Source organism: Oryzias melastigma, unplaced genomic scaffold (assembly GCF_002922805.2).
Source record: "Oryzias melastigma strain HK-1 unplaced genomic scaffold, ASM292280v2 sc00847, whole genome shotgun sequence".
In the NCBI taxonomy this organism is placed as follows: Eukaryota; Metazoa; Chordata; class Actinopteri; order Beloniformes; family Adrianichthyidae; genus Oryzias; species Oryzias melastigma.
The window spans coordinates 1-13381 of NW_023417433.1; the positions used below are offsets into that span (position 1 = coordinate 1).

The following is a 13381-nucleotide window of genomic DNA, read 5'->3' on the forward strand; positions in this document are numbered from 1 at the left end:
GTCTGTCTGTCATGGAGAAGCTCATCTTCTCCATCATCGGCCCCTTCATCTTTTTGTTTACTTTTATCCACCTTAGTTTCCAATTCATTTTGATTTTCATCTTCCAATTCTTCTTTACAAAAGTCATTGAGCCAAGCTTCGTTAAACTCTATGTCTTTATAGTATTGGTTGTTTTGTTTCAAATATTGCAAGGCCCGCCTAATGTGCATGGTATCAACAAACTGATACTCATAATGACCTTTGTAAGTCAGTTTACGTTTTAATTTGACGCGTAACAGAGATCCTTCCATATCAGACCGAGGCAGCACATTCGTTGTTTGCACCAAGTTGGCAGGAACACACGTGATTGGTCCATGGATTCCATTCTGCCCGCCTTTAGGCAAAGCAAGCATCTTCATGAACGGTATGTGCAGTGCAATCAGATGCTGCTCTAAACTATTCAAACATGCCAACTCTGGCGGGACAGGATGAACCCCCAACTTATTACCGACCCACTCAGGTGGGGTCTGACCTCTCTTTAACTTAGAATCGCAGCAGTGGCAAATCCACAGAGCGCCCCTAGTTGTCTCAAACAACGAACATGGACTCTCACAGTCCCTGTTGCAGCGGTGCAGGTAGTCCTCACTAATGCACCGATCTGCAATCTCTCCCATCATTGCAGTTTTGCTGTATGTCTCTCTGACACACAGCAGAACCTGATGACGAAACAGAAGTCTGTTGCACACAGAGCAAACAAACTCTGGACCATGTTCCACCTTTCTTATGAAGTTCTTCATGACTTCCTCAAAACTCTGTGCCTTCTTTTTTAACAACTCCCTCTTCAATTTAACATTACTTATGACACTCTTTCTGAACACAGGATTTTCCCTATATCTCTTTTTGTTTGTAGCTTTAACTCTAATTCTGTGTGCTGCATCTCTTTTATATTTTTCTATGCTGAGAGCTTTCATCATGGTCCTGTGTTTAATATTTGTTTTATATTTTTCGTTGCCCTGAGCCCTCATCATTGTTCTATGGGTGTCATCTGAATATTTTAATTTTGCTTTTGACTTTAACATTTCCCTATAGTCCTCATTTTCCAAGTACCTTTGTTTAAGACGTCTTCTACTGCTTGCCTTAACTTTACGTCTGTAACTTACATTACTTAAATATTTATTTTGGATGGTATGCTTGAAACAATCATTCTTATTTTCTCTGTAAATTTTCCCTTTATACTTTTTTGCCATTTTCTGTCTCCTTTGGAATAGAAAGTATTTGGAAGTAAATTTTCCAAATCTACTCTTGTTGTCAATTACTAAATCACTTATGTTTGTAGAGTCTATGATACCTTTTTCACGTGAACGCAGGTTGTAAGTTTCTGAGTTAAGGTTGGCAGGCGCGCAACAGCCAACACAACAGTCCTGGTGTGGATCTTTAACACAGGTTACATTTTCGAAATGCACAGCACCACAATTTTGAATATATATTCCATTTTCTGATAATTGTTCCCTGTTGCTCTTGTGCCTAAGCCACCTGCCATCAAACAAAACAAAAATATTCACCCCCAATAAATCAGCTGTAGCTTGAATTTCTATATCCGTCGCCCAAACACTAACGAAACGCATTCTAGATTTGGCAATGTAATCAGCTACAGAGGAGTACTCGCGTCCAATTACCCAGCTATATTGATCCGGATTATTTTCCATATGTTTAACTACGGCTAACCGAATTTTTCTGTGAGAATCTTGAGATCCGGTCACAGCCTGGGAGATGGCCCGAAAGTAACAGTTCCCATCTCCCACTATACTTTCATTGGTGCAGGGTGGCCCTAATAAACCAATAGGTGAGGAAACTGGGGCATTAAAATTTTGGAACTCAATGTCCAAAATTGAGCACAGAGCCTGGCAAACATCACGACTCAAAGGATTAAAGTAAAATATTTCCTGCTCAGGCTCACTAGTACAAATTACATCCAGTTCCTCCACAGCAACATTATCTAATTTTGCTTTTTTAACGTTTTCTTCAAATGATGGGCCTGCAAGATGATTTGTTACGTCTATTTTCCGTTTTGTTGCTGTGCTTTTGGATTTCTCTACAACGTTAATAGAAGTGTCAGAGAAGAGGTCATCTTTACAGAGTTTCAGGTAGCTACTTGCTGAAGGGCTTCCTAAGAAACAGTTCAACACTTCAGAAGCAGAAAAAACCACAACACCAACTATTTCAAACACTGTTAACCGATTTCCTTTGACTAACCTCTGCAGGTAGTCATGAACATCCCCCACAGAATCAANCTTTTTGGATTCCTGTGTGGTGCCAATCGCAGTGTCAGAGAAGAGACTCTCTTTACAGAGTGTGAGGGAGCTACTTGCTGCAGGGCTTCCTAAGAAAGGGTCAAACGCAGAAAAAATCACAGCACCAACTATTTCGAACGTTGTTGACTGAATACCTTTGACTAACCTCTGCAGGTAGTCATGAACATCCCCCACAGAATCAAAAAATTGAACAATGCTCATCCCGTCAGGAGTCCTCATCCCATCAGCATCACGAGAATGGGAGTCTATTAAAGCCCAGCGCCCATTCTCAGCAATGACGGCACACGTATTCTCACACAATGTCAGTAGACATGTGTTGTACTTTGCCGTCATCCGAACTAAACCCTCCTTCAGGGGAACTAACACACCATCGTCTATAAACTCACCCGAATTAATGTTAACATCGCCGCTAACCACTTCCCCAAACTCACACGATAACTCAACTCCATCTACCACTGCTTGATTTGGCAGATCAGTCACTCTCAGAAAACCTGCTGAGTCAGTGATCTTGTTCTGTCTCAGCAGGTCAGAGTAAACCTGATCTCCAGCAAGCAGCACGGAATCTAAGTCACTGCTGTCCCACAGAAACACACTTTTAACAGTGTGTTTGGCAGCAGCGACCAAAGAGATGGCCATGCACTGCCGCCCAGCATTCGGACCAAACAGTTCATTTCCCTGATGAAACGAACCTCTGATGCTGTTGAACTTTAACGTACCAGCAGCAGGAACAGGAACCTGAACTTCAGATGTTTCCAGCTCAACATCCGAGGAGCCAAATGTGACACCCGCCTCGGAGTCTGATGAACTGGAGTCTGACACAACCACAAAACTAGCGGGAGCAGGAACCATCTCACAGTCGTCGTCCAAACCAAATGTAATGATGGGGTCCGTGTGCGGCTGAACCTGACAGCAAATGCAGGAAGGAGAACAGCTCTTACCTTTGCTGATCTTCTTACCTGGGGAAGCAGGCTGCCCCCGCTGCTGGTCCTTTAGAAAATGCAAAAAAAGACAGTATTATCATTGGTGAATAAATTAAAAAACATACATTTCCTTTTTCTATAACAAAACCTAAACAATAATTGCACTTTAACACCTAAACTCAAATTCATAAATGCTCAGTAAAAGAATTTTAGATTTCGAACATACTTGCCCAATAATCATGTCTTACTAAAGGAGCACACAGCAAAAGGTTAAGTAGGAATACAAATTAAAACAGTTAATTTAAAAAAAAAAAGAATATCACTTCAAAAGACTATTGAGCCCCCCTCCCCTCCCCTCACCTGGTCCACAGNACAAAAGGTTAAGTAGGAATACAAATTAAAACAGTTAATTTAATTTAAAAAAAAAGAGAATATCACTCTAAAAAGACTATTGAGTCCCCCTCCCCTCCCCTCACCTGGTCCACAGGCCGGTCCATCCCCACGTCCTTGGTAGGTGACCTCGGTGTCACCTCCACATGGTCCTGGAAACAAACATGAAACGTATTCAATATCACACTCTATACTATAAACTACATGTTGAAGCATTTTGACAGAATAAAATCACAGTCATACCTGGGCTGGCACCCTCTCCCTCCTGGCACGCCTGGCAGGTGAAGGCCGGGGTTTCACCTCCACGTGCTCGGGAACCTCCGCCTTATTAAAAAAGCAGAAAAACACATAGTCATGTTTTATCAAGTGTGTCAATTAAAAAAAAAAACGCATCTGTTGTGGTCACAAGTTACACCTCTACAACACTACAGTGTGTGGTCTTCTTACCTGGAGCCTTGGTGCAGCCCTCTGGGATGCAGCCACAGACCTCTGGCGACGTCTGGCACGAGACGTCTGAGAAACAACCACAAATACCAGGACAAAAATGATTTAGAGGCCGTTAAAAAATTACGTGCAACCTGTGAGTATCAAGACGTAACAGTTACCTTGTTCCCAGTGGGAACAGGCACGTCAGCTCCTGCACAGTCCAGATCTGATGGATAAAACTTATCCAACAAATCCAGAATGGCAGGGCTGAACCGCACAGGCGACACCGGGATAGAAGCAGCCTGTGGAGGGAAAAAAACAAACAGTTATCACTTAATCACATGGACATAATGCAAACATGACCACTAAAGTCTTCTTTTTAAAATGACTAACCTGCTCCAATCCCCGCCCGCGCCACGATGCCAGAGGAGAGCAGTCAGCACCCGAAGGACTGGCTTTCTGTAGAGAAAAAGAGGGGAGAAAAAAGAGAAACTTTGTTAGACACTTTTACCAGACTCTTCTGCTGGACCACCGACCTGCACTGCACGTTCTGCTTCTGGTCTGGGCTTCAGGAAACTGCGATCACCTTGAACACATTCACAAGTTTAAAACAGACAAAACGATTTCATTTGTATGAAATGAGCTGATCCATACCTTAGGGTTACTAACCTTGCAAGTCCACTCAAAAGGGTTGGTTGGACGAGGTGACACAGAGTGCCCACTCACAACCACCTTAGGAGTGACTCGCCGGGCGGCAGGCCGGGGCGACGCAGGAGGAGGCGCCTGGACGACTGGCTCCACCAGCTGCTGGGAGGCGAACTCCCAGAGCAGGGAAGCCAGCACGACCATCCCTCCATCATCACTCAGGTGGACCTGGGGCACATTAAAAAACAAAAAAAAATTGCTTTGAGGTTTATTGTGCTGAGAAAGGCTGTCAGCATCAAATACAACCAGTGTTGTCAACTTACCCCATCGCGGGCCCACAAGGCCAAGCGGTCCAAGCTGAAGTGCTCAGCAACAGAAAGGTACTTAATGCCTGCAGAGGAGTGAGTTAGTGAAATGTTCCCACACGGAATAATCTAGATTAAAAACACAAAATAAATTGGTACTATACCCATCTGTGCCGCCACCCTGTGGAAGTCCTGGCGCAGGAAGGTCTGCAGGTCCTCGGGCACGGTCAGGCGGGGCGGGAAGTCCAGGACGAAGAGCTGGGAAAACAGTCCCACAAACAAACCAGAGTTGGCTGGAGTGCTCACACTTTGTGGTGCAGCCTCCCCTTCAGATGAGTCTCTTTATCATGCAGTGTTAAAAACACACTAACCTTGGACCACTTGGACTGGAGCAGGGTCAGGAGCTGCCGGAAGTCCTGGGCCGCCTCAGGAAGGGTCCGGCTCGCCGTCAGGTTGTTGCTGGGGGCGAGAAGACACACGAGATCGGGGGTACGAGAAATGCTTGCGTGACTGACCTCGGTGTACAGCTCCGCTGCACTGGCGCCAGGTGTGGACATGAACCCGAAGGTCACGCCCCCACCCGCAGGCATCCGGACGATCCCGTCCACCAGGGCACGAAGGTGGGAGTCTCCGACCACCAGGACGAACTGAAACAACACACAGTTGTTGTTATTGCAATAACAGATGTCCACAATCGCGAGTACACCGAGTAACCGTATGTCACGGATTTTTTACCTTCTCCCCGGGAGACTCAGGCGGAACAAGGCATTTGTGGGACTTCCCGGTGGCAGCAGAGACGGGCCATCTCCGTACGGGATGCCTAATCCCAGTGCCGGAGCCTGGGAAACACAAAAGCAGCAGACATGTCACGATTTATATCACAAATGCATGCATGATCTCAGAATAGATTTGGGAGCACAATAAAAAGCAGTGGTCACTTACGAGAGCTCGGAGCACTCGGGCTTGGATGGCCGACGGGGGACCGGTCCATGGGGCGGAAGTTCCTGGCCCGGTTCCTGCGGTGCGCCTTGCCCCTCGCCATCTGCATAAAAGATCATAAACGCATACAAAAAAAAAACAGGAAAGAAAAAAGAAAAAGAAAACATTTAGCATAAAAAATAATCAGGCAGGTGCATAATAATGCCTCTATTGTGTCAGATCCAAGTACTCACAAAAGAAGCAGGGCAGGGCTGTTTAGACTGTGTCAAAAAAAGCTTTTAAACACAACAAAGACAGCAGAACATAATTTTGTACGATAACTCACAACCATGGAGAGAAAATAGAATCACTCCAATTTGTGGGTGCATAATTCTTGATTTATGCATGCGTAATTTAGGATTTGTGCATAACTTTGGATTTGTGCATGAATATTCTTGACTTTTTACTCATAATATGTTTTGTGCATAGGTAAAAAAAATGAAAAAAAAGAAGAAATACAAAATATGATTGAAACCTACATTTACATAACTTACATTTTATTTTATATTTTTATAAATTTGTTTTTTTATACAAATGCACAAAACATGTCAGTTAGAAATCAAGAATATGCACACAGAAATCCAAAGTTCGGGACAAAACCAAAATTACGCACGTACAAATCAAGAATACACATTCACAAATCCTTATTTAAAGACAAATCAACAATTATGCACCCACAAATAAGAGTTCATTTTCTCTATATACAAAGGACATTCCATTCCTCATGCTATAGTCTCAACATTCTATAGAAATACAACATAAATACACATTACAGAGCTGATGCGAGCAGAACCCCCCTTCTACCCCAGTGAGAGTGCTGTATTTCACGACTATGGAATCCTAAATAGCAGCATTTGCTTTCATCTAAAAAGTAATCATGTTAGGAATTAAGAAATTAGGACACCAAAAACATGGTTCATAACCTTTTTGAATCACATTTATGCAACTTTATTATCCTTAAAAAAATATTTCATGATGTTAGAATTTTACATTTGCAGACTGCAACGGAAAGCACAGCAACCCCCCCCCCCCAATTTAATGAATGATCTTGATCGCTTATACAATGTATGTGTAAGTAGCCTTATAACAAACGTTAACATATGCCACATGCTTGATAGGAATTAATCATTTCGACATGCATGTTGAAAACATACAAAGCTGCAGCATTAAGCTAGACAATCTTCTGACTGTGCCTTTATTATAATAATGTTTTAGTGACCGTTTGCCTAAATTACCCTTCAATTGAAATAATGCCCCAGCTCCCAGGAAAAGGCATTTTAAAAGTACGTGTAAGAGTCAGCATTAAATAAAGTCAATGACAGAAAGACAGGAAAAGAAAAAAGCATTTGCCAGAGTACCAATTTGAGTAAAAAATTAGCGCTAAATTTCACAGTTACAATAAAAGCAATAGGATTCTGGTGTAAAAACACATCACTGTGGCCCAGGGTTCATTTGTAATTATAAAAACCATCATTTTGACATGTGCACAAGTGTCTAAAATAGATGAACATAAATCAACACAACACATAAAAACCATCACATTGCAGCAGTATGCCCTCAGCAGGTTGCCAGTCTGTCAAAAGCCTCAAAAACTCACATCCAGGTACAATTTACAGATAACAGTTAACCCATGAAACATGATTTTGAACAGTGGGAAGCTGGAGAAAACCCACAGAAAATGCAAACAACTATTCTGTCCACTTCCAGAGTTAACCACCATGCAGCCATTTTGTTCACAAACAATAATCACAAAGTTTACATCCTAAAAAGTAGCCAACATTGCCATTATTATCTACCCAATTAGGTTAAAAGATTCTCACAGGCCAATATTCAGCTTCAAAATAAGGAATCCACTCAAACAGAGCTTCTTTTTTGACCAGAGCTGCTCCCATATCTGATGTTATTGCAGTACTTTTAAATAATGCTTTAAAAAAAAAAACAGCGATGACCAATGAAAGAAAAACGTGACATAAAAACAGGAAAAGCTAACAGGATGGCCCACTAGATATCACTCGAGTTAAAAGCCAGTGAGATCTGAACACCCCAACCCCCTATCAGGACGGTTAGCATGCTCGGTAGCCACAGAGCACCCTTCTGCTAGCCAATTTCAAATCGATGTTCCCCAAGCAAAACGAGCCTAAAACATAATCACATCCAGTGTACAGCCCGCGGGAAAACACAGCAAGAACAACAAAGCTGGACTTTAAGCAGATTCATCGGTGAAACTCAAGGCTTAAGCTAGCTAGCTTCACAAAAAGACGGCACAGTCCTTTGATGTTAAGCTAATCCACCACGAAGCAAACTCGTATGAAAATCACCGTCAATTCGACAAATGTAACACTTACTTTCACAGTAGCACGAGTATCAACAAGCACAAACATTGTTTTACGAAATACTTTTGAGTTTTTAGGCAAAACAAAATACTTACCTCGACGGCTAGATGTTCACTCCGGGGCAAAGATGGCTCCTACAGATGGGGGATGGGGTGCTGAAGGACTACTTACGGGGTAAAAACAGAGATAAAAGTATATTCTGTTTGGTCCGAGTGTCCTCCAGGCAGAAGAAATCCTCCGATGGCAAAAACAGCCGCTTCGCTCGATGCAAATCCAAGGAAAATCCTTTCTCACAGAAGGCTGGAAAAAACCGTCCGGTTCGTCCAAGGCAAACAGTGAGAAGGGGGCCGACGAGCTTCGTCCTGAGATGGTTCACGCAGTCTCAGCCAATCACAGGCAGCCACGCCCGGTCACACCACGCAGCCCCCCTCTGACGCAATGGAAAATTACAAAAAAGAACGACAACCACACTTTCCTCCATTTGACTTTAAACAAACTTTAACTCAGCATTGCTTTATGTTTAAAAAAGGGCATCTGTGAGATTTATTAACACCATTTTAATGATTTAATGTGAATAATTTAGCACCATTATTTACTTTAAAAATCCTCTAGCATGTAAACTTCACAAAATGGATGCTCCTTCCCTCATGTAATGCACAAGGTAGCATCCACAAGGTATGGGTTTTTAAAACATAAATAATAGTTATATTGTATTTAAAATTAGGTTTTTGTGACATTTTCAAGCATAACCAAAAATATATAATGTAAAAATACAATTAGATGAATGGACAATACATTTTAACCCTACTTTGTCAGAAAAAATAAATGTTTTTGTTTAACTGGAGACCTCTGTCTGAATATGATGCGACTTACCATTTATTCTAATTTTTAAGCTTTAATAAAATATTTTACAATTCAGAACACTTCTAAGTATTAAATTTGAAAGAGTTCAAATGTTTATTGTCCATCTTATTAGGTAGTAGGTTATTTTAAAACCTATAATTCTGACTCATTTGCTTTAAACTATTTTAAAATGTGCTGCATTTAAGCAGCAGTATAAAGTGCCATTACTTTCAAAGGACATGCAAGTGAAGTATTATATTTCAGTATCACTTCTGATCATTCTTCAAACTAAAACGTATAAAAAAGCAAAATAAAAATAAGCAGAACACAGTCATCTTTTAGGCTAAGTATATAAAGTTATTCAGTGCAGCAGATTTCTGTACGCTCATTTAACAATTGAAGAGAATTACAATAAGACCAGACTCACATTTTAGCAAGTGTTTTATTATTTCAAGAAACTAGGAATTCTTTTATGTATTCAAGAAAAAAATCGACATCCATTTTAGAAGCATTCTCCTTCTTCCATCTGAAAACAGGAACATGCAGGCCTTCCAGAAGTCCACTGATCTCAATTGGCACGTCAAGGCAAATGGACAGGAGAACCTGCAAAGAAAAAGAAAAATTATTAAATACATTAAAATAGAACAAGTATTAAAATACACACAATTCAGGTCTGTCTAAACATTTATCTTTCATTCCTGCTTAAACCACAACAGACTTAGATAATGTTAGACTAATAGAAGAATACTTTAATACATTAATACATTTTACTGTTTAAAATGAGCCCAAAAAAGAATTCAAAGCTCGCTTTGCGTCCCAGGTACTTTGAAGTTTCCTTGTGACTACAGAGACAAATAAAAGTAAAGTTTGATCTTTTATAAATTATATTTAAACACCAATATTTGCAGATATCTTTTTTTAATATCTTGTGTTATATCAGTCTTAGTTAAAATGAAAACTCAAGTGTTTCTTGTTCTGTTTTTTGTGATAAAAAAAGAAAAAATAATAATATTTACCAACTTCAAAAATATATATTTTTATCTTCCCTGAACCTGGAAGTACTGGTTTCTTTAAACTGGAGCAACATGTGAACAGTAATCAGAACATCAGTGATGTTATCATATCCAAAGCCACTGCGATGATCCATAGTCAATGACAGTATTTTTCTTTGGATTACAAACCACATTCCAGCCAAAATGCAAAATACAGTGCAGTAATCTCTCACTATAACACAGTGCACCTTTCACAGTATAATGGATTGTTTTTAAGTACAAATTGGAATGTCTGTTCTATTCAAATATACCATTATGTTCCGCGTTCTGGTTGGCTGGTGACCTTGTCAATCAATCTCTTCTGTAACGCATTTCCTGTACAGAATGCACCAACATTTCCAAAATCAAATAAATCCTTGATTGTGATCAGATCTTTGATTTTATTCTAAAATACTTGGACTTATTTTTCTATGATGGTTTGAACTCTGAGAGTTTAAACAACAGAAAAAAGTGTAAAAATGAAGTCACTAATTGCTGGGCGCCAACACTTCATCTTCTGTTTACTTTTTAAATGTAAATGTAAAAATAAGGCACATTTCAATCAGGGAAAGTAATTAGCCTGAATAAAAGTGTGAAAAGACGGCATGTGCGTGCTCTTACCAGGACGTGTTCCCAGTTCTGCATGAGGAAGATGTCTGGCTGATCCACCACCAGCAGCTCCATGGATGACAGAAAGTCTAAGTCGCTTCTTTTCTCCTTATGCTCTCAGAACGGCGTGCAGCCTCAATGGAGATGAGATGATGATGTCAGAGGTGTGTTTCTCACAGTGGACACCCCTGCAAACATGAGTGCCCACAGCAAAACGTTAGTGAGGTTACAGATCATCCGAAAGAATTCAGTCCACCTCACTACTTCTACATTTTATTATGTCACAGCCTTATTTCAAAATAGATTCAATCAGTTTTCTTCCTGAAAACATATTTAAAAAAACCAACAATGAAAATCTAAATTGTAACTTGAAAACTGTGAATGGAATCATGGCTTGACTGAATCGTCACATCCGTACTGCCAAAGGTTCTAATTGGTAATTATTGAGCTAAAGCTGTGAATACTTACGCAAATATCATTTTCATATCATTTTTTTTATTTTTCAGAGATTTGCAACAATTTCAAAAGAACTTCTTTCATATTGTCATTATGTTTTAAAAAAAATTCAGGAAGAAAACAGACTGAATCCATTTTGAAATATGGCTGTGACATAATAATACGTGGAAGAAGTGAGACGCTGTGAATACTTTCTGGATCCTCTGTACAGTTTAGGTAGCAAATCAGAAGTTTCACTCATATCATGAAGTGGTCATTTACATTACCAGCAAAGATGGTGACGTGGTGATCATCAGGTCTGCGTAGGTTCAACAGCTTTTGGTCTGCATCCCGGCCAAACTCCTCTTTGAATTTCTTCTTGTTGCTCCCAACAACCTCTTATCTTCGGCCTCCAGCAGACTGATGAGGATGAGAAGGATATGAAGAGGAAGGAGAATCAGGACCTGATGCAGTGATCTGTCATTACCATTAGAGTAGATGAGCAGAATAAATATCTGACTGCACATGCTGCTTCTTCTGTTAGAAAACAAATTTGCTGACAAAATAATTTGGAAAGTCAATCTAAAGTATCAGACCAAACACATACAAGTGAGTCTTGTTGAAATGTAGCTTGTCAATTTTAAGTTTTAAAGATCTCAGATCATTTAGCACAGAAGATTTGTAAGTCTGTTTAACAAATCTCCAGTTTTTCCTCCTTTTAAGTCCCACTCTGATTATCTTTTGATGGATTTCAAAAACATTCCCAATGCTCTTTGAATTATGATTATGATGTTTTCAGCCAAAATATTAAAAAGAACTGCAGACCTGAGGGCCCAGCTTAAGTAGACCTCTCTCTGAGTAACCCAAATCCTTGAAGGAGGCCGTGAGGGTCTGTAACTCCAGCTGGAGAGGGCTGATCTCCTCCGGTGTTACTTTTGGATCACACATGGCCAGACTTCTAGAGGAAAGAGGTGCAGAGGAGCGTTCCCATCCTTGGTAACTAATTTGAAAGAAAAAGGACAGAAACTGTGGGAAGAGTTAAGTGAATAAGTACATTATTTTACAACAAAATGACTCATTCCATACCGTAGTTTGACTTTTTCATTAGCTGCCAGATGTTGTCTTCTCCACAACTTCTTATATCTGTAGAAAAGAGTCAAAACATTAGTAGTTTTAACAGAAAAATATCATCCACATAAAAAATGCATTTGTTATTAGGGATATAACGGCTCCATGTAACAATGATTCCCTTCATATTGTAACAGTGCAGGTGAAGTTTTCCAGATTCATTGTATTTCTTCAAGATAATCAATTAAATATGTGTACAAACAAACAGGTAAACAACAATGAATGTCAACTCCATTCACATTTTAGTGTTTTTCCACATCAGAATAATCCAAAGTGAACATTGTTAGAACATTCTACCACTCTGTATGGTGACATGACTGCTGAATTCAAAGTGTTTCTCCACATTGGACTGTAAAGGTGCATTCACAAAGAACACTATTCATGCAACAAATTCACGTGCTCTGCTGGGAAGCTAATGCAGACATAAAAGCGTTTCTCCTCAGAGGACATGTGGTCTGTTGGACAGAATAGAGACACGATACACGTGCTGAGCTGTTGGTAAAATCACAACAATAGAATTTATTCTTCTACAATAACAATCTCAACAAATCTCCAATATTCACATAAAATGACCTCAAACATTTATGAGCAAATTACATATTTTATTCATTACTGATGATCAATCCTTTCAGCATTCTTTCTCTGATTCTGTCAACAATATACTGTCATATATTTGTTCTTTATTCTCAGTGCAGACCGAAATAAACAAATAGAATCTTTTTATAGTCTTTCTAGCTCTGTATTTTAACCAACATGTTAATGTGGTCATATCTGGTATGCTTTGTTAAACTGGTAAATATTTGTATGATTTCTCTATGAAGGACATAAAACAAAAATTAATTTGATATTAATTATACTATATAATACAAGAATTATAACCAACAGCCACATGCTATCTAGCTCAGTTTGTGTTTATTTACTGTTTACATTTGGAATCAAAATGTGTGGATTCACTGACAAATATAAAAGTTTAATGCAAATGAAAAACGTCTCATAAATCAATCCACCTCAACATAAAATGTTTCTAATTCCACTGTTTGGCTTAAA

General features: G+C 39.8%; 1 protein-coding gene across 3 annotated transcripts; it reads right to left on the minus strand.

Annotated features, from left to right (window-relative positions):
* Positions 1 to 2700: 2700 nt before the first annotated feature.
* On the minus strand, positions 2701 to 12642 carry LOC112140711. Of its 3 annotated transcripts, XR_004947551.1 has the most exons (12): positions 12293 to 12642; positions 12032 to 12206; positions 11494 to 11626; positions 10784 to 10959; positions 5920 to 9734; positions 5713 to 5816; positions 5349 to 5624; positions 5142 to 5235; positions 4996 to 5063; positions 3845 to 4900; positions 3688 to 3753; positions 2701 to 3278 (listed from the first exon to the last, which is right to left on the minus strand). XR_004947551.1 is itself a non-coding variant. In XM_036211180.1 (10 exons), exons 5-10 carry the CDS (start codon positions 6023 to 6025, stop codon positions 4625 to 4627), a joined length of 924 nt encoding a protein of 307 aa, XP_036067073.1. In that variant the 5' UTR covers positions 6026 to 9734; positions 10784 to 10959; positions 11494 to 11626; positions 12032 to 12206; positions 12293 to 12642; the 3' UTR covers positions 3760 to 4624. The 3 variants fall into 3 exon arrangements, 1 of the variants encoding a protein (XP_036067073.1); XR_004947550.1 differs by lacking the exons at positions 2701 to 3278; positions 3688 to 3753 and having other exon boundaries at positions 3760 to 4329; positions 4421 to 4900; XM_036211180.1 differs by lacking the exons at positions 2701 to 3278; positions 3688 to 3753 and having other exon boundaries at positions 3760 to 4900.
* Between the last annotated feature and the right edge of the window lie 739 nt (positions 12643 to 13381).